Here is a 25,355-nt window from a genome sequence, read left to right as displayed (position 1 = left end):
ATCTCTATTATAAATAAGTTAGTTATATGATATGCAGGGCGTTACACACTTTGACTGCTTGTACAAGTAGATAACATTTCGAACAGAACCCCGTGTTTGGAAACATACCGCTTCCTTGGTACAAGCAGAACTCTATCATGTGTTTGTCTGCTGTCTCAATGAGCGGAGCGAAGTATGTACTTTGTAGTTGCAGTGCTTCTGAGTCTGCTTACAAGAACGGTCGACATGGCGACGACCCACTTCAGTACAAACATTGTTCCTGTGTATCATGTTCCGGTACTCTCACTCACAAACACCCGCTGCTGCAAAAACAATATACGAACTCCGCTCTGGTCACTAACACAGAAGACCTGGGACATTCAAAAACGTGTGGTGGTGTTTTGCTTGCAATGGAGAAACAGTACATTCCAGACTAGGATTCCTATTCAAAATGTTATCTACTCAGGCCTTCTACAAAGTGTGTAATACGGAATTTATATAACCCTGTAGAGACAGTGAATAGGAACACTTAACAGGATGACATGGCAGTGTGCAAAGAGGAGAATGTGACAAACATGAAAACAAAAAAGGATGAGGTCAATCTCCACACCTTCTCTCATCATCAGTCCTATTATCCCGTTATATGTTTCTGGCTATATGTATACGGCAGATCTTACAGCGGCTGTGTTCACTGGGAAAATAGCTAGCAGGGGTGTGGTTTAGTGGGGTCCTCGATGTGACTTTGGAAGCAGATCACGGGTGTGGGGTAAGGACGAGAGAAGGCGCAGAGTGTGGCTCCCAGCTAGCAAGTTGTGATCTCCTGTCATCTTATTCCTTCACTCTGACTATTTTGGACATCAGAGTTTATACACAAAATGTACTTTGTGTGAGGCAGGCTGTTAGACAGGAAAAGAACTTATTCTCAGACACAAGTAACAGCTAATGACTATGATACGATTGCACTTTATGTATGTACCATATGCGGGAAAACAAATGGCACTAATGTATTGTCAAAATCAGATCTCTTTGACTTTGGTGAATTCAAGGAGGCCTATGACTCAATCTACCAATTCAGTCTTCTTTATACTGTCGAGGAGATGGGTGTGGACAACAACAAGACTCGTTCTATCATCAAACAAACTCTGACTTTCACCTATTCTTCATCATCATTTTTCAGCTCCAGTTTCCCATGTGTGGTGTACACTGTTCCATAACATCTGAGACCTCTCTCCTTCACATCTGATTTTACTGTGTCTATCCAGCATTTCTTTGGACTTCCCTTTGGTCTCTTTCCTTGGACAGTTAAGTATTTAAAGTATTTTATGGCAACTCTTCACTGTTCATTCTCATAATGTGTGTGCACCACTGAAGTCTGTGCTTCTTTATTACACTAGTAATAGCAACCAACCTTCCCAATTATTTCATTTGTGAAATTTTTCTTTTCAGATAGCTTGATTCATAGTTCTAATGAATCTTATTTCTGTTGCCTGAATTCTGCTATAGTCTCTTTAGTCTTCAACATCCACCACCTAGTTTTAATCTCCCCAGAAGCACTTGGGTTCTTCTCAACATAGTCCGTACCAATCATGGACGATGTGGGTCACTGTTGCATAAGTGGGGTATGTGCTCCTCCCCTGAGTGCGACTGTGGTGAGAAGAAACAGACCGTCCATCATATTGTCATTGAATGTCCAAGATCATACTCAGGTCAACTGAAGGAGTTTGTGTATGCTTCTGACGGGGTTGTACAATGGTTGGACAGTTTAGATTTGGGTTTGTGAACTGTTTTTGAAATTGGTTGATTGTTTGAAGTGTTATATAGTTTGTTATATTTTTGAATGTTTGTATATAGAGTTATGTACTAGCCATAACCTAAATAATTAATGCTATAGTCAAGTGAAATTCATGAGGTAAATCTCTAGATTCTTAGAGATTAAGACTGGTGTTCATCAAGGCAATGGGCTCTCACCTGTTCTTTTCAACTGTGTTCTTAAAACGTTCATCCATGAGTGGAGAAACACACCACCAAATAATGGTATTAGGCTGGGCACTGGATCCAAAGCAGTGTGTATCAATCAATCAATCAATCAATCAATCAATCAATCAATCAATCAATCAATCAATGATCTGTCGCCCAGGTGGCAGTTCCTATCAATTGTTTACCTGACTTTTTCTTAAATATTTTCAACAAACTTGGAAATTTATTGAATATTTCCCTTGGTAATGTATTCCAATCCTTTACTCGTCGTCCTATAAATGAATATTTGCCCCAATCTGTCCTCTTCAATTCCAATTTGTAGATGATTTAGGCCTAATGACAGATGACCTCAACATAGCCTAGCAGGGTGAAATATTATAAGGTCTTCAAATTTCTTTATAAAAAACTCAAGTAATGTCATCACACCATCATTAATACCATTGCATTTCTTGATACCAAATATGGGAAAAACAAACACATTCATTTTAATTGTCTTGGAGAGATCATTTTCTTTAATGCATCAGAGGGAGAAGCTGTGAAAGAACTCTGTTTGCAACAACTACTGGGTGGATTGAGTCGCTTTGCCTGTCACAAGCCCGGATAAAGAAGGAAGGGCGTCCAGCCATAAAACCTTTTTGCCATTTCAACTAATGATTCTCAATGAAACACAGTGTGGAAATGAGAGCTAAGGCGTACCCCTTACAAAACGCGCAGCAATATCAGTTTACAGCTGTGATAAATGGGCAAGGGCTACCACAGCAGGGACGACTGCAGCTTAAGAAGCGAGTCCAGTTTATGGAGAGAGTGGTGGCGATTTGGCACTCTGAGCATAGGGAGTATAACAGTAAGAGGAAGAAAAGTGTCGATACGATAAAGAGATAATTGGACATTTTGTGTGTGGAAAATACAAGATGGAGAAAGTAAGGTCAAGGAGCTGGGAGATAGTGAAGCAAATTGAGAAGGGAGAAATGGAGTTGGAATTGTGCTATCCAATAAGTTGACTGAGAAGGCACACGATGGCAAGCATAATTGGTGGTCATACAAATTTTAGTGAAAAATAGAAGGGCATGTATAGGTACTTTAAGGCAGAAACAGGTTCAAAGAAGGACATTCCAGGAATCATTAATGAACAAGGGGAGTGTGTATGCGAAGATCTTCAAAAGGCAGAAGTATTCAGTCAGAAGTATGTAAAGATTGTTGGTTACAAGGATAATGTCCAGATAGGGGAGGTGAGTAATACTAAAGAAGTATTAAAAGTTACCTATGTTGACAATGACGTTTACAGTAAGCTACAAAAGTTGAAAACTAGAAAAGCAGCTGGAATTGATAAGATTTCTGGGGATATACTAAAGGCAATGCGTTGGGATATAGTACCATATCTGAAATACTTATTTGATTATTGTTTGGTTGAAGGAGCTATACCAAATGAATGGAGAGTTGCTATAGTACGACCTGTGTATAAAGGAAAGGGTGATAGACATAAAGCTGAAAATTACAGGCCAGTCAGTTTGACATGCATTGCACGTAAGCATTGGGAAAGCATTCTTTCTGATTCTATTAGACATGTTTGTGAAATTAATAACTGGTTTGACAGAAGCCAGTTTGGGTTTAGGAAAGGTTATTCCACTGAAGCTCAGCTTGTAGGATTTCGGCAAGATATAGCAGATATCCTGGATTCAGGAGGCCAAATGGACTGTATTGCGATTGACCTATCTTAGGCATTTGATAGGGTAGATCATGGAAGACTACTGGCAAAAATGAGTGCTATTGGACTAGAAAAAAGAGTGACTGAATGGGTGGCTATATTTCTAGAAAATAGAACTCAGAGAATTAGAGTAGGCGAAGCTTTATCTGACCCTGTAATAATTAAGAGGGGAATTCCTCAAGGCAGTATTATTGGACCTTTATGTTTGCTTATATATATCAATGATATGTGTAAAGAAGTGGAATCAGAGATAAGGCTGTTTGCAGATAATGTTATTCTGTACAGAGTAATAAATAAGTTACAAGATTGTGAGCGGCTGCAGGGTGACCTCGATAGTGTTGTGAGATGGACAGTGGGCAATGGTATGATGATAAACGGGATTAAAAGTCAGGTTGTGAGTTTCACAAATAGGAAAAGTCCTCTCAGTTTTAATTACTGCGTTGATGGGGTGAAAGTTCCTTTTGGGGATCATTGTAAGTACCTAGGTGTTAATATAAGAAAAGACCTTCATGGGGGTAATCACATAAATATGATTGTTAATAAAGGGTACAGATCTCTGCACGTGGTTATGAGAGTATTTAGGGGTTGTAGTAAGGATGTAAAGGAGAGGGCATATAAGTCTCTAGTAAGACCCCAACTAGAATATGGTTCCTGTGTATGGGACCCTCACCAGGATTACTTGATTCAAGAACTGGAAAAAATCCAAAGAAAAGCAGCTCGATTTGTTCTGGGTGATTTCCGACAAAAGAGTAGCATTACAAAAATGTTGCAAAGTTTGGGCTGGGAAGACTTGGGAGAAAGGAGAGGAGCTGCTCGATTAAGTGGTACGTTACAAGTAACTATTCTCATTTTGGTTCATCATTTCTTCCAACAAATGTTTCAACGGAATTATAACATCAACTTGACTGTCTTTTAAATCAAATCGACTACCAACATAATTACTGACATCCGCTAGCTTTGACATACATTTTATCATTAGCAACGCCTCTACAAGAAGTTCCATTTTCTTTTTTACTTTCAGATATACCAACCGTATACATTTTAACATGTTTATTACATTCACACTTCCGTTTTAAATAACTGACAGTGATTTTACCATCTTCGATTCAAACCATGGGAATTGAAGAAACATCCCCTTTGATGATTGTGTTTACACTCAAGGCCATCACAGTCTTAATGATATTATAAAAAAAAAAAAAAAGGATCCATTTTAGTTTTAAACTCTCAAAATTCATGTTTAACCATGTTTTAATCTTCAAAAACAGTTAATTTACTCTCTTTTAACATACTTTGGTGCATTATCGTTGTTTTAGATGTTATTGTATAATGTTTTACGAAATCATTTTTCAACATTTTAACCTATAATTTATAAGATTAGAATGACTCCATATGTATTATTTTTAAGATTGATATAGGCTGATGATGCCCGTAAGGAGGGTGAAACATGTACCATTGACTTTAATGTATTATGTATAAAAATTCTGACCATATGAAATAGTGGATCATATTGTATTGTATTGAACAGGTGGACTTATAATATTGTAATAATATTTGAGACATAAGTGGTACGTTCCGAGCTGTCAGTGGAGAGATGGCATGGGAGGACATCAGTAGACGAATAAGTTTGAGTGGTGTCTTTAAAAGTAGGAAAGATCACAATATGAAGATAAAGTTGGAATTCAAGAGGACAAATTGGGGCAAATATTTGTTCATAGGAAGGGGAGTCAGGGATTGGAATAACTTACCAAGAGAGATGTTCAATAATTTTCCAATTTCTTTGCAATCATTTAAGGAAAGGCTAGGAAAACAACAGATAGGGAATCTGCCACCTGGGCGACTGCCCTAAATGCAGATCAGTAGTGATTGAAGAAGCTGAAGTAGAACATGAAACTGTGTATGGGAGAACAACAGCTAGTTGTTCTAAGTACATACAACCCACAAGCTGCTGTCACAAACAAAGAGAAGGATCTGTTCTGGAATGCAGTGGGTGAAGAAATGGTTGAGAGTTAGAATGTTGTGAGAAAGTAATTGTTGGTGACACTTGAATGGCCACAATGGCTATTGAAAGAGTGTGTGGAGGTCATGTTGTTGGAAATAGAAACACAGAGAGAGAAAGGATTGTCATTTTTGCAATTGTTTTCGATCTGGCCATCATAGCCTTACGTTCCTCGATAACGGGTACACGGAAAGAAACTTTAAAGACGTTTTTCGCGTTTGAGTGGAACGCGTATATCACGAGAGCATTTACCTTACAATTATGTTTAATGTCTCAATTGACAGATAAAAGAGGAGACTAGTTGTTGCAAAAAAAATTGTAAATCTCATAGTTTTCATGAAATAGTGCTTCAGAGTACGGCAAAATTTTGTGCTAAATGTGTGATGTCACACGCATACTCTGTTATAAGACTCGTATGCTCAGCTGCAGGTTAGCTGTCATTGTGAATACATCGTGGTCAGTTGTATAGAATAACACATTTAATAAGTAAGTCTAGGAAACCCTCAAAACCCTGCGGCCTACCACCAATTTGTTTCAGCCAGAGACAAGTACACTCGATAACTTTTAGAAGGAGAAACAATTGCTTGAAGATCTTAATGAAAGTGCACTTTAAACTGCAAGGTCATCGGCTCTTGTACATCGGTATGAAGTTCAAATTGGGAAGAAATTTCCCACACCAAGGACCAAGGTGGATCAAGTGGTTCTGTTTAAAAGAAGAGGATGTAAAAAGTAATCACAAGGAATTGGTATCAAACTGCACAGACAATGTACAAAAATAAGGGACTCAGAATGCAAATGTCTTTATGAACTGTGCAAAGCAAATGCTGAGAGAGACCCGTGGTGAGATACATCACGAGGGATGGTGCTGGACAGAGGGCAGTAAAGGCAAAAAGTGAGGCAAAGAAAAGATGGATTATGTTGCAGAGATCCATACCGCAAGAGAAAGCAAGAAGATAAAAGAATAGTTGCACAAGCAAGGACAGCTGCTTATCGTGAACTTTACGGTGAACTAGAAACAAAGGAATGGCAAAAGATATCTATAAGATAGCAAAGTATAGAAATAAGTTAACTAAAGACATCTCTCATATGAAACAATTAAAAGACTCCAAAGGTTGAGTACTGCATACAAATGTAAGGATAAGATGGAAGAAGTACTTCGAATGACTTCTTACACAGCATATCAGAAGTGGAGAAGGCTGTAAATAGGATTAAGAATGGAAAGTCGGTGAGTCTGAATACGATTTCTGTGGAGGCAAGAAGGAATTGATCTGCTCTGGGATCTCTTCATGAAAATTTACCAACGAGAAGAAATACTTGACTCTTCTAGCGACAGTATAATTGTTTCTATATACAACGGTAAGGGGGATGTGAAGGATTGCAAGAACTACATGGGAATAAAGCTTATGTCAATCACCATGAAGATATGGGAAAGAATTATCGATGGCCGACTGCAAGAGGAGGTCTGTACCGCAAAGGAGCAGTTTGGCTTTATGCCTGGTCGGTCGAAAATGGAAGCTATCTTTGTGCTGAGACAACTGGTGGAAAAGTTCCGAAACAACAGGAGCTGCATCTGATGTATGATGATAGACGTTGGGAGGTGTCTGAGGGAAACGATGGTACCAGAAAAGCACATCCGGTCGACTCAAGATATGTACAGAAATGTTAAAACCAGAGTCAGAAGCAGTTTGGGAGAGTCAGATAACCTTCAGATAAAGTTGGATTGCATCAAGGTTCAGCCCTAAGTCCCTTCCTGTTTAATGTCCTCACGGAGGTGCTGACCAAAGAGGTGAGAGAGGAAATATGCTGGACCATGTTATATGCGGATAACATTGTACTGTGCGTAGGGTTGCAAACAAGCTGGAACAGTGGAGAAGGGTTCTAGAAGAAAGAGGCATGAAGCTGAGCTCAATAACAAGAGCAAGCAATAGAACTGCAAGGTGCTGCCAACAACTTGGATTCTGAGTTTTGATACTTGGGATTGATTAAACAGCAAAATGGAGTTGATGCAATGGAAATGTCTTCTAGAATCCAAAAAAAGATGAAAACAGAGAGAGTTATCAGGGCAGATCTGCGATAGGAAAGTGCCGATAGGAGAGCTTGAGACCAGCTATGCTGTATGCTATAGAAATGGTGCCTCTCAGGGAGAACAATATCAGCAGATCAGAGGTAGCAGGGTCGAGGATGTGTGGAAATCCCCGAAATGAACACTCTGAAAACTACCAATATTGGGGTAAAGATTCAGGAGGCAAGAATAAGGTGCTCTGGCATCTAATGAGGAGGGACAATGACTATGTTGCAAAAACATTACATGCATGCAAGTTGAAAGGAAGAGGAAGCGTGGGTAGCCAAAAAAAAAAAAGTGGATGGACCTGGCACAAGAAGATTTGATGGAAAAGAATCTAAATACTGAAGTAGCCCAGGACAGAGAACAATGGAAGTGACTGATCCTGCATGGTGCGGGATACGAAGAAAATTAAGAGAAAAGCCCTGAAATATTGGGCTAAACACATGGAGACAACTTTTCACCTCTGCCAACCTACTTATCCCTCCAGATTGATCTCATGGCAGGCTAAATACCACCACTACACTACAGCAGTATGTCCTGAAGCCTTATATGCTGCTGAATGCCTGCTCTCACTCAGCATGGTAAGACAGAGGAAATTCCTACAAAAGATCCTTGGCCCACATTAAAATTCTGTGGGCAAATATTGGCTGAGGTCAAATGCATAGCTGTACTCAAAACTTATGAAGAAGCACCATCTTATGTTTTACAGTCATCTGACTTGAATGCCTAACATCAGAATATCTTGATGATTTCTTGATCCTCTCATGACTTGTAAATGTACCACTCCATGGGCAAAGGAGGAGCTGAGGCACTGGTACAAGAAAGAAGTAAGATCAGGATCTGAGTACACAGGATAATGGATCTTCTGGAAAGAGAGAAAAGTGATGCACCAAGCAAAAAATTGCATTCTTTATCATGATGAAAAGTACTGGAAATCCAGAAAGTCTGGTAAGTGTTAACCGTGGTCCTCAGAGGACAAAATGATATGTTTGATATTAATAATGTTAATGCTATTATATCCCATGAATTACTTTTACAGTTTTCGGAGTCTATGGTGTATCGGAATTTTGTCCCGCATGAATTCTTTAATGTGCTGTGACTCTACTGACACAGGGCTGATGTCACTGAGTACTTTCAAATGCACTGGACCAGAAGGACCCCACTAACTTGGGCTAAGAAGGCCGGTCTTAAACAGGGAAGAAGCAGAGCAGCTCATTAACGTTTCTACCGACTCGACGTTGAAAAGAAGGTTCCAGTTACAGTCGTTGCTAGAGTTCTTATCAGCAAGGTAATACTCTGTTCTTTGATTCCATTCACTAGCTATTACCTTTGTGAACGTATTTTCTTCCGTAGCTGTAATAAAGTTAAGTACATACAGATAAACTTACCATCAAAAAAAGGTGTTTCAATATCCACAGTAACACTAAAATACCATGGAGCAATTAAGGATAAACAGGCTGATTATGACAACGAAACTGAACACAAATATACAACAGGTTTGTGACAGTAGAAAAACTGTTTTTTTCTTCTAAATACATGCATTTCTTTAAAACATTATATTATTTTGTGAGCAGGTGAAGTGGTTGTGTGTTTGTGAAGAACTGTGAAATTAAATATACACATTCATTTATAAACATAAATATGCTCAATATTTTTTTTACATTAAATCACATTTAGATGTTTATTGTACTTTTTTCTTCCTCTACCATAAATAGCAAACAGGTTAGCTCACTTATGATCGCTAGCTCTGCACTCGGGGGAGAAGTGGCTTCAGCCATCCTCGAAATAGTTTTCCGTGGTTTTCCATTTCTCAAGGCCACGGCCGCTTCCTTGCCGTTCCGTACAGACAACACCGTTGCACAGAGGTACGTGTAGCTACAGAACTGGAGAGCTGAGCATGTCCTCGGACACTCCCGCCACTAAAAAGAAAGGCAAGTATACCCAACTTCCACAAGTGCACCGCAGAGAAAGGGACTGTGAACCACTTACCTCTCAATGTTGTATATTTTCCTGAAGGAGTCCAGCTGAGTCTCGGCTTCACGAACCACGCTCTGGGCACGCTCGAAGAAGTCGCTGTCGTTTGACGGCGAGGAAGGGGGCGCCTTCGGTTGCCATTCCTCCGGCTGCGTGAGCCCCGGCTTCGTGCCCTGGCACAAATCATTATATTAATATAACATCTGCCGAGTAGGAACAACACTTGACAGGCGGCATTGGAGGAGACGAGCGCGCCCTTTACTCGGCAAGCCCAACCTATTAGTACAATTTACTACCTTCATCATGTAGATCTGTACTGATACAGTTAAAACTAATAAACAATGTTAGGTTTTGGTCCACCCAATCAATAATCGCAAGAATCCATTGAGGTTCGAATCCACCATCTCCCGGATGCAAGCTCACAGCTGCGCGCCACTAACAGCATGGCTAACTCGCCCAGTCATTCCACTAATAAATAATAAACAAAAGTATTTTGGAGATTTCCAATTTTAAACTAGAGTACATAAATGCACATCATTTTTAAACTACAGTTAGGATCGAGAAGTCACTGCTGTCTAAAAATCCAGTTAAAACAGCTGTATGGGAATGTTTGTGGGGCTAAATCTGAGTGCCCGTACGAATGATGTTTTTTTAGATATTAAAAACACAATCTTACTCGCTGGATCACATTATATTCAAACACAGAAAATCATATGTACGTATCTTATTGTATACGTGTATTTTAATTATTTCACTGTATGTCTTACGCCTTATTCCTGTTTCTTGATACGGGGTTGGGGATGACGGAAGATGAATTGAATGAAAATGTTCTTATTTATTAATTATTTATATGTAAGTTTAATATTAAACTAAACGTTTGTAATACTTGGTTCACGTTTAAACGGATTGAGTTTAATAACTGTTTTAGTTTTTACGTTGTTATTCTATGTGTAAACTGGATATATATTATTAATTAGGCCTACTTATCTGTCATCAATTAACATAATAGTTAATTAGGAATATTTTGTTAGGATTTGTAAATATAATAAGTAGCCTTATATTAATCTGGTTAGGAATAAGTGAAGACCTTCACCTTGCCAGATAAGTAACACATCAAATAATATTTAAAAAAGTATTCTGCTTTTGAATTTTAACACAACAGAATTGAAATATTATTTTACATTACATTATTTTAGATTTCGCACTCTTTTAGGAGTGTGAACATCATTTACTTTTATCATCAGCAAAAAAATATATAATAGTGAAATAAAGAGACTTACCAGATAGCGATCCAACGGGTACATGTACTGTTCAGCATCTGGCAAGTCAATCTGAGTCCCTTGGTCTCTGAAATAGGCACACGAAGTACACATGATAAGACTGAGAAATGTTTCAGAGGTATGAAAATCAGTTTTAAGGATGGGATGGGGTTCGTACGCTATTTACAATACTGTACATTCTGAAAATAGTTTTCTTTATGATCAGTATAATTTATAAGTTTCCTTAATTCATGTAAATCAGGAGTTTTTAATTGGTGCACAAGGTGTAAAAAACAAGTTAAAGGTTTTATTTATCCACAGAAATGGTATCAACTCATGCAAAATGACTGATCATGAGGGTCCTGAAAGAAAATCAGTAATTTCTTACCTTGGCTAAAAAAACCAAAATTGTGTATTTACAAGAGTAGTACGAGAGTAGGAATACTCGAAATTCCTACAAATCAGACATCAAAATCGGAAGTTTAGAAGTTTAATCGATTGAGATGAAATAGAGATGATGTAGAATACTGAGAGAATCTTTGATAATTCCCATGGACACACTCTTTAAAGTATTTAGGATAATATCAATATCCTTTAGGCAATTCCAGACAGTAACCCCACTACTGCCCATATGTTGTAGTGGTCAGATAAGTAGAGCAGACACGGCTCGTCCACCTCGTCAGCCTGCTTTAGATCTCTCTCAAATCTCATAGCTGGGCTGTGAACCATAGCTCTGCCTGACTGACGATCGATGACAACATCAGCCCTTCTCGTGGGGCTTGAAGACTTCAGTAGAGTCGAGGGGTTGGAGTAAGGATGTAAAGGAGGGGGCATATAAGTCTCTGTTAAGACCGCAATTAGAGTATGGGATCCTCACCAGGACTACTTGATACGAGAACTGGAAAAAAAATTCAAAGGAAAACACCATGATTTGTTCTTAGTGATTTCCGACAAAGGAGTGGTGTTACTAAAATGTTGCAAACATTGGGCTGCAAAGACTTGGGAGTAAGGAGACGAGATGCTCGACTATGTGGTATGTGATACAGATGCTGATTTTTCCTGAATGAGTAAATTTATAATACCAATATACCGGTGGTTGTTCCATTATTGGACATTATGCCATGCGTCTTTGTAGGTGTGCTATTTAAAAACTGATGAGCCCAACTTAGCACACTGGGGCGAAACGTTGGCAACCAGGAATGAGTTTGCTGGAAAATTTATAATGTCCAATAACAGACCAACTAAGTGATATTATAAATTTACTCAGTCAGGACAAGTATTTCAAGTTCACTATGGGAATCAACATCTGTACCATCTGATGGCCAAGCAGACATCAATTTTTGAAAATGAGACAAAATCTCTCATAGTGCATTGGCACTGCCGGTAGCTCCAAGTAGCCTACGCAGTGGCCTCCACGGTATGGACTAGCCATGCGTCTTGGTGGGTGTGCTATTTACCAACTGATAAGCCCAATTCAGCACACTGGGGCGAAACGCTGGCAACCAGGAATTAGTCAGCTGGAAAATTTATAATGTCCAATAAAAGACCAACTATATTGGTATTATGTGGTATGTTTCGTGCTGTCGGTGGTGAGTTGGTGTGGAATAAGTAGAAGAATAAGCTTGAGGTGGAGCTTTTAAAAGTAGGAAAGATGATAATATGAAGATAAAGTTGGAATTGAAGATGACAGGTTGGGGAAAATATTCATTTATAAGACAAGGAGTGCTTTCATTCTATCTAAAGAAAGTACTTTGCCTGTCAAAGTACACTCCATCACGCCTCGTATACCAACTGTCGAGGGAATTATTCTTTGTGGAAAAGCTGCGTTTGAAACTACTGCTCCCGGCCACCCCAGCGTATAAGGAACTCCTACAAGAGCTTCAACAAAAGAGAGACAGCATATGGTGGGACTTTTACCAGTGTGATGCGATGATCAACCGCAACTGGACTCAGGAAGGCTATGAGTTGAGACACGTTGTGACCAGACTCTCAGTCCATGGGTTTCACCAACGCCTGTGTATTAAACCGAACTTTCATGAGCCAAGTCCAGACTGCAGATGCAAAAGATGCAGCGAACTTTGTGAACGCTACCACGTACTTAAGTGTAAACTGAGAATAGAACCCTTAACAAAATTCTGTACAGACGACTGCTCATAAGAATTTTTTTCCATGCACATTTGTGTGCAATAAAACATTTATTATAAGACAAGGAGTAAGGGAGTGGAATTAATTATCATAGGAAATGTTCGATAAATTTCCAAGTTCGTTGAAAATATTTAAGAAAAGCTAGGTAAACCATTATAAATAAATGTAAATATGATGTAAAGAATTGATAGGGAATCTGCCACCAGGGCGACTGCCCTAAACGCAGATTATTGATTGACTGATTAGTCTAAAAAATGGGACTACCTTGTTTGCCGAGACCACTGGATTTAATTTTTTCTTTTCTTAATTTCTGATATTACTGCTCATTTTATGAGACATAACAATGCTCCCATGTGTTATTATCTATCAGTCTGATATGGAGGAAGGTGATCTAAGTTTAGAAATAAGGTGTCATTTCAATAAATATCCTTACGGATCAGTATCTTCACAACACTCCAGCAGATACCATTGTCTCCAAAAGTAAATTATCCATTTGCAAGCAGACAACTTATTTAACATATCCCTACCAATCTATCCAGTACACTGACTTCTGTGATTCTTTCAATCAGCAAACATATGAGGGTGTCATCATAGGATCTTCGTTGACCAGCACGTCCCAAAGCCTATTTGAAAAATATCAATCAGACATCAAAACATACCACAGATCAACTTCAGGTAGAGACTTTGCAAAAGAGGCTGGTGAAGAAAGAAGATCCCTGACTCTTGGGAGAAAGGCCGCAGTCACTAAAGGTGAAATTAGATTATGAGCGGGTCGATATACACTACATCTGTGTGACAAGTTTACATGCCCATGTCAAAACATGTCAAAACCTTAAAAAGTTACAAATATACTTGGTGAAACTAGTTTCGGTCTTACCAGAGACCATCATCAGTCAAAATCAAAGTTACGGGAAGACATAAATATAGATGAAGTGAAGCAAGCATGAAATTCAATGTAAGACAAATAAAAATGTGAAAAACACTCATCACAATCACATGTCCTATGCAAGCTCTCAGCTTTGTTCCAATTTGAAGACAGTACCTCACATAAGACCACGTGAAGTACTAAAATACCAGAACTTGAGGAATCTTCTAGAACTCAGCTCAGCTGAAACAAGTATGAACAGAATGATGTTGATGGGAAAGAGTTGAGATGTTCATTTCCCCACCTTAGGCTGCCCCTCCACCCCCTTTTTTTTAAAAACAAATTTGAATTAATGTTCTCGTTGCCTATTAGTGTATGCATACGCAACCAGGAATGAGTTTGCTGGAAAATTTATTATGTCCAATAACAGACCAACTATATTGGTATTATAAATTTACTCATTCAGGACAAATATTTCAGGTTCCCTATGGGAATCAACATCTTTATTATCTGATGGCCAAGCAGGCATCAATTTTCGAAAATGAGACAAAGTCTCTCAAATGCAATGACACTGCCGGTGGCTCCAAGTAGCCTACACAGTGGCCTCCACGGTATGTATTAGCCATGCGTCCTGGTAGGTGTGCTATTTACCAAATGATGAGTCCAATTTAGCACACTGGGGTGAAACGCTGGCAACCAGGAATGAGTTAGCTGGAAAATTTATAATGTCCAATAACACACCTGTGAGCTGGCATCTGGGAGATAGTGGGTTCGAACCCCACTGTCGGCAGCCCTGAAGATGGTTTTCTGTGGTTTCCCCTTTCCACACTAGGCAAATGCTGGAGCTGTACCTTAATTAAGGCCACGGCCACTTCCTTCCCACTCCTAAGCCTATCCCCATCGTCGCCATAAGACCTATCTGTGTCGATGCGACGTAAAGCAAATTCTTCTTCTTGTAGTAAACAGAGAAATTATACCACTGAATAGTTATTCTGAATGGGGACCAGAGGTGAAATTCTAGGAACAGAGTATCAGCACGGAATGAAACACCAAAATGAGGAATACTGGGTGGATGGGGTGAAGAAACTACTGGATGACAGGAACGGGTATGACTGGAAAAGAAATGTATCAGGAGTTTGCAAAAGGTGGTCCAAAGAGTAGAATACATAGCAAAACACACAGCAAACGCAAAATGTAATAGCAAAATTGTATACCACCACCTCACCTACACTCCCGACCAACATTCTGATGGTGATTAATTTTCGACCTAGGGGACTCGAACCTGCTAACTATTGTATCAGACCGTGTAGACTTCACGCTTTAATGATCATGGCCACCAGACGGGACCAGGGTTGCCGTACGTCCTGAAGAAGCGGGATTGTCCTGAATTTCAGCAAGTGTCCCGACGTCCTGACTGAATTTTTAAAAATCCCTAAACGTCCTGATTTTTAAAAATCAGAACAAATTATTTAAAATTTTGCTCAAATGCTTCTGAAAGGGAATGTGCCATCTTCTACTTAAAAATCTATGCAAATAACATTGAATATTATTTAATTTTGGAGTGGTTTGTAAAGTAGGTATTTTACTTAAAGTATGATTTTTCATTACTTCTCTATTTGATTTTTAACATTAACTTCATATAGCAGGCGTGTCTTTTGGTAATGGATGAAACAGTTCACATGGAATTACCCGAATACACTCGCTGGAATCACAGGCACGGGGGCAGGGATGAATATATCAAATATTTTTATGGGAGCAAAAACATAATTGTTTCCCCGTACCACTATATGCATGGGGCAAGCACTCCCGTGGAGTCGGCACCTATATTTGGAACTTGTTGATGTTGGTGTCCTGAATTTCATCCTGAACCTTATGGCAACCCGAAACGGGACATTAAAAAAAAAAGATAAATAAATGCATGTTATGTAATGATATGAAAGTGACACATCTACTAAAGGACTGCCAAGAAACAAGAAAAATGAGGGGAAGCTATAAAAAAATTATGAACAGAGAATGGAAGAAACTAGGGATAACAGCAAAATTTGTAATATTATCAAAGGAAAGTAAGGAAAGAAATCTAAGGAAGGTAAAAATCCAGAGGATGTACTATCCGCGACATTTTTTGTGACACTTCGGTTACCTAGTACTGAATCGTTATCTTCGCGATACGGATTTGGTAATCTATGATACCAAAAATGGATTTAGGATCGCCGTGAGACATCTGGCGGTGTAATTGCAAAACTCCGAATGTTATTGTTCACTGACTTCGTGATGTACTTCACGACGGCAATGTTACTGTCCACTTTTATGCTTGTTCTGTACCAACAATAAAACGCCCTGCCCTAAATCTGTGTAACAATAAAGTCAAAAGCAGAACTGATCATCGGCTAGGGAAAACGAGTGAAACATACTCCTTTATTCTTCGTAACAGGTGCATTTTCGGTTAGGATTTTCGTTTTTCATAAAAGTAACCTGCCCTCATATGAATGAAAATATTATTGTACTTATTTTTACTTTTATAGTTGTATTTTCGCCGTAGTAGGCACACGTTCTTAGCATTGTGGCAACTGCGAATTTTCACACAGTGTATTTAAATTCGCAACACATTATATTTCCACAAAAACGTGTTATACGATAACAATTAAATTAGTAAATTCCACGTCCCTTGAATTGATATTACTCACCACGTGAAAATACCATACCTAACCTAAACTATGAAGTCTCATTTTCTTAATAACAGCTGTTTCCGTAAATCCTGATGTGATAAATTTAAAGAACAAACATGCAAAGTTCTGTGCTTCAACAGTCCCAGTTATCCAAAGAATTCTCCCAATCCTTGTGCACAAGGATATTTGTAACATTCGCTTAGTCAAATACAGTCTCTACCGTATTTGGCTTAGTTCGCCTCAATTGATCAGCCGATGGGCTTGGCGCGCTTTCTACAGTACGGCTACGGTGTACGGTTCGTATATTACGAAGACAGTGAGTGATTCAGTCTATACAGTGAAGCAAAGAAATATATGAATAGGTGAAAATGAACTTTTGAAAACCATTGGAACGGAGGAAAATCCAATTACATGACAGGAAAATCGGCAAAAATTGTGATAATAGATAATAACGGTTTGTAAAATGTATATCGATCATACTATCGACTTAATTCAGCTTTCAGTTCCAGCTGAAATTCCCTCCTTGTCCCACCTACGTGGTAAAACGAAGTGTCGCAAAAAGTTCAGCGCACAGTATGTTGCTACTAGTACTATGGAGGTACCCTAGACTTCTATGACTTACTTGAAGTCTAGGAAATACCTCGAAATTCTTAAGTTTGTCTATTAAAGATACGTCCAAGAAGCATTCATGGGATATTATAAACATTTAGTTAGATTTTGTATTATAAAAAACGAACTGTACGTAGGCCTATTAGTAGCCTACTCTCTCTGGTCATCGATGTTTAGGAGAGAAGAGTAGGCCCTCTACTCAACTCATTAATTTATTCTTCACAGTTATTTTGAAACAAAACTGCTAATAGATCAAAATTATGTCTCATAATGTTTACATCCCAACAAGAAGATGCTGAGACACACTAGTCCTGGAGAAACGTACTATTTTGACAGGTCACAACGATGCTGAGAAAATACAGAAATGAATCGTGATTGGAAGATTCAGTTAATATTATTTGCACTTCATTTATTTGAATTTTAAAGCACTGCCAAAGGAATTAATACACAAATCATCTTGGGTGAATGAATATTTTAGAGATATATGAATCTTACAGCAAAAAAAATGTAGATAAGAAAACCTTTTTCTAAATACCATGTCTCTAAAAATTAGAATGTTGATCTTCAGCAACACGGCTAATACCTTGTGTGTCGTCATCTAAAACTGCTTCTCACAAATGTGTTCATTATCACTATTAAAGCAACAATTTCACATTCCTTAGGCCTACGTGATCTTGGGTACATTAAAGTGCAGCTCTTATAGTCTTACAGTTTCCAACCAGAAAATATAGCAAATTCAAAGATAATTACTGCATCTTCTTGATTCAGAATTGTAGATTGTAGGCCTACACATTCTAACCTTTTGTCGTCAAAAATCAGTCAAGTATGCATGATGTTTACACATGGGGCAGATTATTAAACCATGAGGCTGTTTAAACAACAACAAGACACACTTGGTATGGACATGGGATTTGCAAGCACTGCACTGTCGTACATGGTCTGCTTTCCTACACATTCCACACAATTTCTTTTTGGTGTTTTTATGGATGTCCCTTTGAATGTCCATTGTTGTGACTCTTTCCTTATTGATGTCCGGTTCCATTGTCAAAAACAAATAACAAACCACACCGTAGATCCTTATTTTTCCCTTGCAGAATGTTCAGCTACTAGTGACGGCTGTTCTTCAGTAACAGTTTCCAAGATCGTAATTGCGACTTATTTGAAACCGTTTCTCCCGCCATTCAAATTTTACGAATGCAGAGAATAGAGATTAGTGTAGGTGAGCTAACACAGTGTTGCCAAGAATGCCAACACTACTATATTTTCACAGAGAACAATACGCAATATGAATAGAAAATAAAACTTGGTAAATCTCACAAGTCAGCCACTTTTAATGCTATGCCAGAAAATAGCACAACCCTATATTTGCCAAAATTTCTCTGTATAGAGTAGTAAGTAAATTACAGGATTGCGAGCAACTGCAAAAAGACCTCGACAATGTTGTGAGGTGACGGTTAACGGGGTGAAAAGTCATTATTTCACCAAGAGGAGAAGTACTGTGCTGACAGGGTGATAGCACCTCATGGGGATCACCGTGCGTGTGCTTGTGTCCAGCCCTTGTTCCATTTCTCCTCGGGGTTGGGTATAAAGTGAGATGAATCTTCGTAGCGAGTTTTTACAAACGGATGCCCTTCCTGACGTCAAACTCCTCAGAGGAGTTAATGAGATGAAATGAATGACGTGATATAAGATAGTAGGAGGAGAGTAGATTCCCTGGTGCTAATCGACGGTGGCGGCACACAGCCTACTCCTGTCGAATAGCACTATCTACTCGAGGCTTTACGTCTCCATCCGACAGACAAAGCACCATCAACAACATCATATGCCCTCAATACAAATGAGCATTGCAGAGAGGTTTGGAATTTAATCCAGGCTTTGGGCATGCAATCTAGTGATTAGAGATTGTATACCACCAAATCTCCTACCCTGCCGGTCAATATTCTGATGGTGAAAATGTTTTCGACCAACGGGATTCGAACCGGCTAACCACGGTGTCAGAATGTATAGACTTCATGCCTTAACAATGCCTGTAAGTACTTATGTGTTAATATTAGGAAAACCGAGCTCGATAGCTGCAGTCGCTTAAGTGCGGCCAGTATCCAGTATTCGGGAGATAGTAGGTTCGAACCCCACTGTCGGCAGCCCTGAAAATGGTTTTCCGTGGTTTCCCATTTTCACACCAGGCCAATGCTGGGGCTGTACCTTAATTAAGGCCACGGCCGCTTCCTTCCCACTCCTAGCCCTTTCCTGTTCCTATCTGTGTCGGTGCGACGTAAAGCAACTAGCAAAAAAAATATATATATATATTAGGAAAGATCTCCATTGTGGTACCACATTATTTTGTTCTACAATCAATTAATCACTAGTGATCCGCCTTTTCTTAAATTATTGCAAAGAAATTGGAAATGTATTGAACATCTCCCGTGGTAAGTTATTCCAGTCCCTAACTCCCCTTCTTATAAACGAATATTTTCCCCAATTTGTTCTCTTGAATTCCAAATTCATCTTCATACTGTGACCTAACGTACTTTAAAGACACCACTCAAACTTATTTGTCTACTACTGTCATTCCACGCCATCTCTCCACTGACAGCTCGGAACATACCACTTAGTCGAGCAGCTCGTCTCCTGTCTTCCAGGTCTTCCCAGCCCAAACTTTACAACATTTTTGTAACGCTACTCTTTTGTCGGAAATCACCCAGAACAAATCGAGCTGCTTTTCTTTGGATTTTTTTCCAGTTCTTGAATTAGGTAATACTGGTGAGTGTCCCATACACTGGAACCATACTCTAGTTAGGGTCTTACTAGAGACGTACACGCCTTCTCCTTTACATCCTTACTACAACCCCTAAATACCCTCATAACCATGTGCAGACATATGTACCCTTTATTTACTATCCCATTTATGTGATTACCTCAATGAAGATCTTTCCTTATATTAACACTCAGATACTTACAATGATCCCCAAAAGAAACTTTAACCCCATCAACGCAATAATTAAAACTGAGAGGACTTTTCCTGTTTGTGAAACTCATAACATGACTTTTAAACTCGTTTAATCACTATACCATTGCCTGCTGTCCATATCACAACATTATCGAGGTCATTTAGCAGTTGCTCACTATCTTGTACCGTAACTTATTTATTACTCTGTACAGAATAACATCATCTGCAAAAAAGCCTTACCTCTGATTCCACTTCTTTATTCATATCATTGATATATATAAGAAAACATAAAGGTCCAATAATATTGCCTTGAGGAAATCCCCTCTTAATTATTACAGGGTCAGATAAAGTTTCGCCTACTCTAATTCTCTGAATTCTATTTTCTAGAACTATAGCAACCTACTAAGCCACTCTTTGGTCTAATCCACTTGCACTCATTTTTGCCAGTAGTCTCCCATGATCCAGCCTTAACATAACGAGCTTGTAAATGGAGGGTACAGATCTCTGCACATGGTTATGAGGCTATTTAGGGGTTGTAGTAAGGATGCACAGGAGAAGGCGTATAAGTTTCTACTAAGACCCTAATTAGAATATGATTCCAGGATTACTTGATTCGAGAACTGGAATAGATCAAAAGGAAAGCGGCACGATTGTGTTTTTCTGTGTGATTTCCAATGAGAGAAGCGTAACAAAAATGTAGCAAACATTGGACTGGGAAGACTTGGGAGTAAGGAGATCAGCTGCTCGACTAAGCGGTATGTTCCAGCTGTAGCAGAGAGATGGCGTGGAATTACATTAGTAGCCGAATAAGCCCGAGTGGTGTTTTTAAAAGTAGAAACTATCATAATATGAAGATAAAGTTCGCATTCAAGAAGACAAAATGGGGCAAATATTTACTCATAGGAAGATAGGGAATGGAATAATTGATTAAGATAAATGTTCAATAAGCTTAATTCACATGGGGACAGTTTACTGGAGTCAAGTACTTGAAGCAAGTCGACATTCATTCACCTTTCCGCGCATGAATAAGTCAGGACAATCAAGTTGGAGTTTCCGAGTCGTCACGTGACTGACTTGATTCAAGTTGTTGCCACGTCTGGACCGCGACTTGAAAACAGAGCACGTGCATTTTTCTCGAGATTTTTAGTATATACTGTATGCTGGTATGTAATAATGAATGCTCCTAATAATTGGAATAAAACCAAAACCAGATCCCATGGCGAAACAGCCCCGAAAGCTACCAATCGACCGCTGCTCAGCCCGAATGCCTGCAGATTACGAGGTGTCGTATGGTCAGCACGCTCCCACACACTAGAGCGATCGCGGTCTTTTTCACACCAAACAATGCGGTGGTAGCAAAAATCGTGTAAGTACATCTGGAAGAAGCGTTACTTTTGGCGGTAGTTGATAATAAGGAGGGTATTAGGCCAATCCCGGTAAAAGTGGATACAACTACATCTATTGGTAAAAGCTGCACGCATTCGACATAATTATTTGAGTTCAACAAACTCTGGTATGAGGCTTGAGCATTTACTAGAACCTCAAGAAGCAGTACTAGAGGCTCTTGGAAATCTACAACTGGAAGGAAGGAGAGCACAATTTATCTGCTCAGATGCGTGATAGATTTGTTACATATTTCAATATGTAAAAGGCTGTACTTATACTCCATTTATTGTAGTCTTCTTTTATGAACACGACAGACTTATTTACTAGAGTAATATTTGTATATTAAGAACTTTTGTCTGTTGTCAGAACATAAATATGAAGAAAAACTTTAGCAGTGTTTAAGTAACGTATTACTCTACGTAATTAACGTGTATAATTGTTCCATTAAAGTGATTTTGTATATAACATTGCATTACATATTATATTATATAATAATTCGATGAAAAAATTGAGGCCCTAATTGTTCCCAGACTCCGTATTTTTGTAATCAGGATGCGACAAATCAAATAATACTTCTTCAATAAGTGGCTCTGTTGTACTCATTGTTCATGCCAACACACAGCGACGCGGGCAGCGGGCAAACTCGACAAGCAGCGGCGTAGAACGCTGCCCGCAAGATTGCTGCCTGTCTAAAAGCATCCGCAAGTTCAGCAGGAAATATTTCACCGCCACGGGGATCGCTTTGGTGTGTGGGAGCCTTTACACAGTTTGTACACTGGTGGCTTCACACGCTCGGACTTTGTTTTATATGGAGCGTGTTTGGCGGGATGCATGGGGATAATACTGATCGAATATGCAGATTGGATTATATAATGTGAATCGTTATCAAACTGTTTCTCGTTATGTTGAAGGATGGTGAGAACAGAAATCACAAAATGGTTTAGTAGTGGTGATCATTGCTTGACAAAAATTAAATGGCGCCGGGATGTGTTCGAGGACTTTGGCGCGCCATGTGCAGGTCTTTTTGATTTGACGCCTGTAGGCGACCTTCGTGTCGTGATGAGGATGAAAAAATTATGATGAAGACGACACATACACCCAGTCCCCGTGCCAAGGGAATTAACCAATTGTGGTTAAAATTCCCGACCCTGCTGTGAATCGAACCCGGGACCCCTGTGACCAAAGGCCAACATTGCTTGACGAGGAGGTAGAACTGGGCACTAACCAGAAGAGGTCCGACACTTGGAACAATGAGAATGTTGTCCACCAACGTGATTCCAACCGACTAACGGTGGCATCAGACTTGGCACCTTAACGATGACAACCATTAGTAAAGTGGAGGCGCCTCAGATGTGTTTGACGATGTGAGGAAGGTGATAGAAGAAGCATGGGGACTGGAGAGTGGAGATTCGGCTGGATCGGATTTAAGCTGAGATGCAATAACTGCAGCGTGCATTGGGCTGATGTACAAAGAGTTGTTAGCTGCAGCATGACTGTGTGTTTCATATCATGTGGAATAATAATTTCTTTCAACGGTAATCACAGGCTTTTACATGCGTTATTAATACACAGCAAGCCAATCAGCTCATGTCCACCGCCATTTGCGCCAAAATGGTATTGATCATTTGTTTTAAACTTGGCAACGCTCACGGAACAGCCAAGTACAAACTTAGGAAGGGGGAGATTCAAGTAAGTGTAAAATTTAATCCAATTAATGTATGTTTTGTTCATCTATTAAACTGGATTAGGCCAAATTATAACTGCCTATTCCTATTAGAATACGATAACGTTTGTAGTAATAATTATCAATATTTCGACCACGGCAATAATTTGACAATAACTTATGACAGGGCCTCTCAGGGTGCATGCGCGTGCACGGTGCAAAAGACGACTTGGCTTGGTTGACCAGAGTGCAGACCCCCCACTCCTCGATTTGGAGCAATAGCGCTAACTCTCTCTTTCCTCGCGCCTGTCTCGCTCGCTCCGCCTGTCTCCCTCTCCCCCACTTGCGCCGTAGCGCTCCAAATCCGGGCTGAGTTGAGCCGAGTAGAGCCGAGCATAGCCGAGTAGCCCAGAGACGAAGCGTTGATCCGAGCGGCACCGATGCACAGTGCACGGAGCTCTTGCGCCTCGCTCTGCACGCGTGAGATTTTGGGCGTTTAAGAGGCCCTGACTTATGACTTCTTTGTCGTCTTGCAGCTACAGATGTTATACTGTCTTGTAGTTACGATAGCTCGCTCACTGGCCTAATGGTAGCCATTTTAGATAACCTCCGAAATAACAACTGGTACAGAGAAGCTCGGCTAATTCCACAAATGACGAAAAATCTTGGTGGCAATACTTTCAATATAAAATACAATTCTTGTGTAAAAGTAGCGATATACGAAGTATTGTTTTACACTTTATTTTTTCTACCCAAATGAAGTACGTTGCACATCATTTGTTACGTCCACCTTCTCAACATATGCACTTTTACCACCGATGTATCAGTCTCTTCCTGAAACCATTCTTTCGAAGTGCTGCGTACTCATGCCTTGACAGCTGTGTCTAGTTCTGCAAAATCCGCAAAACGTCGACCACGCAGAAGTTTCTTCATGTTCCCGAACAGATGATAATCACTTGTTGCCAAGTCGGGAGAGAATGGTAGGTGTGGCAGCACTTTGAATCTCATTTGATCAATGGCAGCGGTGGACCCATGCCTCATGACCAGTCACAAGCCTAGCCATGAAGTCGGTTGGATCTTGATCATGGCGTTGCAAAAGTTCTCTGCACACGTCCACACGACTCTGCAGACAAAAGTCTACAGTAGGCACCCACGTGGATGACAAACACCTTTCCCAAGTGTAAGTGGCTGTGCACGATCCGCTGCAGGGTGTTTCGGCTAATTCCCGTGGCTGTCTTCATTTCTGAAAATGTGATGCATGTGTTTACTTGGATGGCGTGTTCGACTCGGGCAATGTTGGCTGGTGTTGACACTCACATTCCTTCCAGAAGTCCACCGATGTGCGCCCTGTTTTCCAACCTTCCACCCAGTTGTAAATTGTTTTCCGTAACAGCCCATGTTCTCCACAGACTGCCACCAAGCGCTGATGAATTTCTGCAGTGGCCATGTCTTCTTTCCATAGGAACCAAGTCGTATAGCGCTGTCCCTGACGGTTGCTTTCCATGTTGTCTGCTCCTACGCTGAGAGTGTTATGAAATTGCTATGACGAGTGCATTCGTTGGCCCCCTGTGCGTGTGCTGCTACCAAACGGTAGAACAAGACACACCTTCAAAAGTGAAATGTGAACCATACCCGGACGTACACAAAATAAAGTGTTTTTTTTTTTTTTTTTGCTAGGGGCTTTACGTCGCGCCGACACAGATAGATCTTATGGCGACGATGGGATAGGAAAGACCTAGGAGTTGGAAGGAAGCGGCCGTGGCCTTAATTAAGGTACAGCCCCAGCATTTGCCTGGTGTGGAAACCACGGAAAACCATTTTCAGGGCTGCCGATAGTGGGATTCGAACCTACTATCTCCCGGATGCAAGCTCACAGCCACGCGCCTCTACGCGCACGGCCAACTCGCCCGGTAAAAATAAAGTGTAAAACAATATAGTATGCCCCTCGTAATTTGGAGTGGTTTTCGAATATCTTCTAAAACACGTGTTCGAAACTCAATTAAATCCGGTGAAATGTAAATGTTCACAAAGTTTCCTGGACAGACATTTGGCCGGTTCTGTATACAACAATGTGGTTAGTTCACTGTGGATGTTCGATCGTCGTGATTAATAACAGTTA

General features: G+C 39.9%; 1 protein-coding gene across 1 annotated transcript in view; it reads right to left on the bottom strand.

Moving 5' to 3' along the window:
* The window catches only part of LOC136883525 (titin), a 122,811-nt gene that overhangs the window by 57,339 nt on the left and 40,117 nt on the right, over positions 1-25,355 (bottom strand). Inside the window, exons 2-3 of the mRNA XM_067155890.2 lie at positions 10,977-11,043; positions 9,712-9,869 (exon numbers count right to left, since the gene is read on the bottom strand). Of these exons, the coding sequence (XP_067011991.2) occupies positions 9,712-9,869; positions 10,977-11,000 (182 nt within the window). The 5' untranslated portion in view covers positions 11,001-11,043. The remainder of the gene's footprint in view (positions 1-9,711; positions 9,870-10,976; positions 11,044-25,355) is intronic.

The sequence above is a fragment of the Anabrus simplex genome, chromosome 11 (genome assembly GCF_040414725.1).
Source record: "Anabrus simplex isolate iqAnaSimp1 chromosome 11, ASM4041472v1, whole genome shotgun sequence".
Lineage (NCBI taxonomy): Eukaryota > Metazoa > Arthropoda > Insecta > Orthoptera > Tettigoniidae > Anabrus > Anabrus simplex.
The sequence above is the reverse complement of the archived record's forward strand: the minus strand, read 5'-3'. Positions and strand labels throughout refer to the sequence as shown.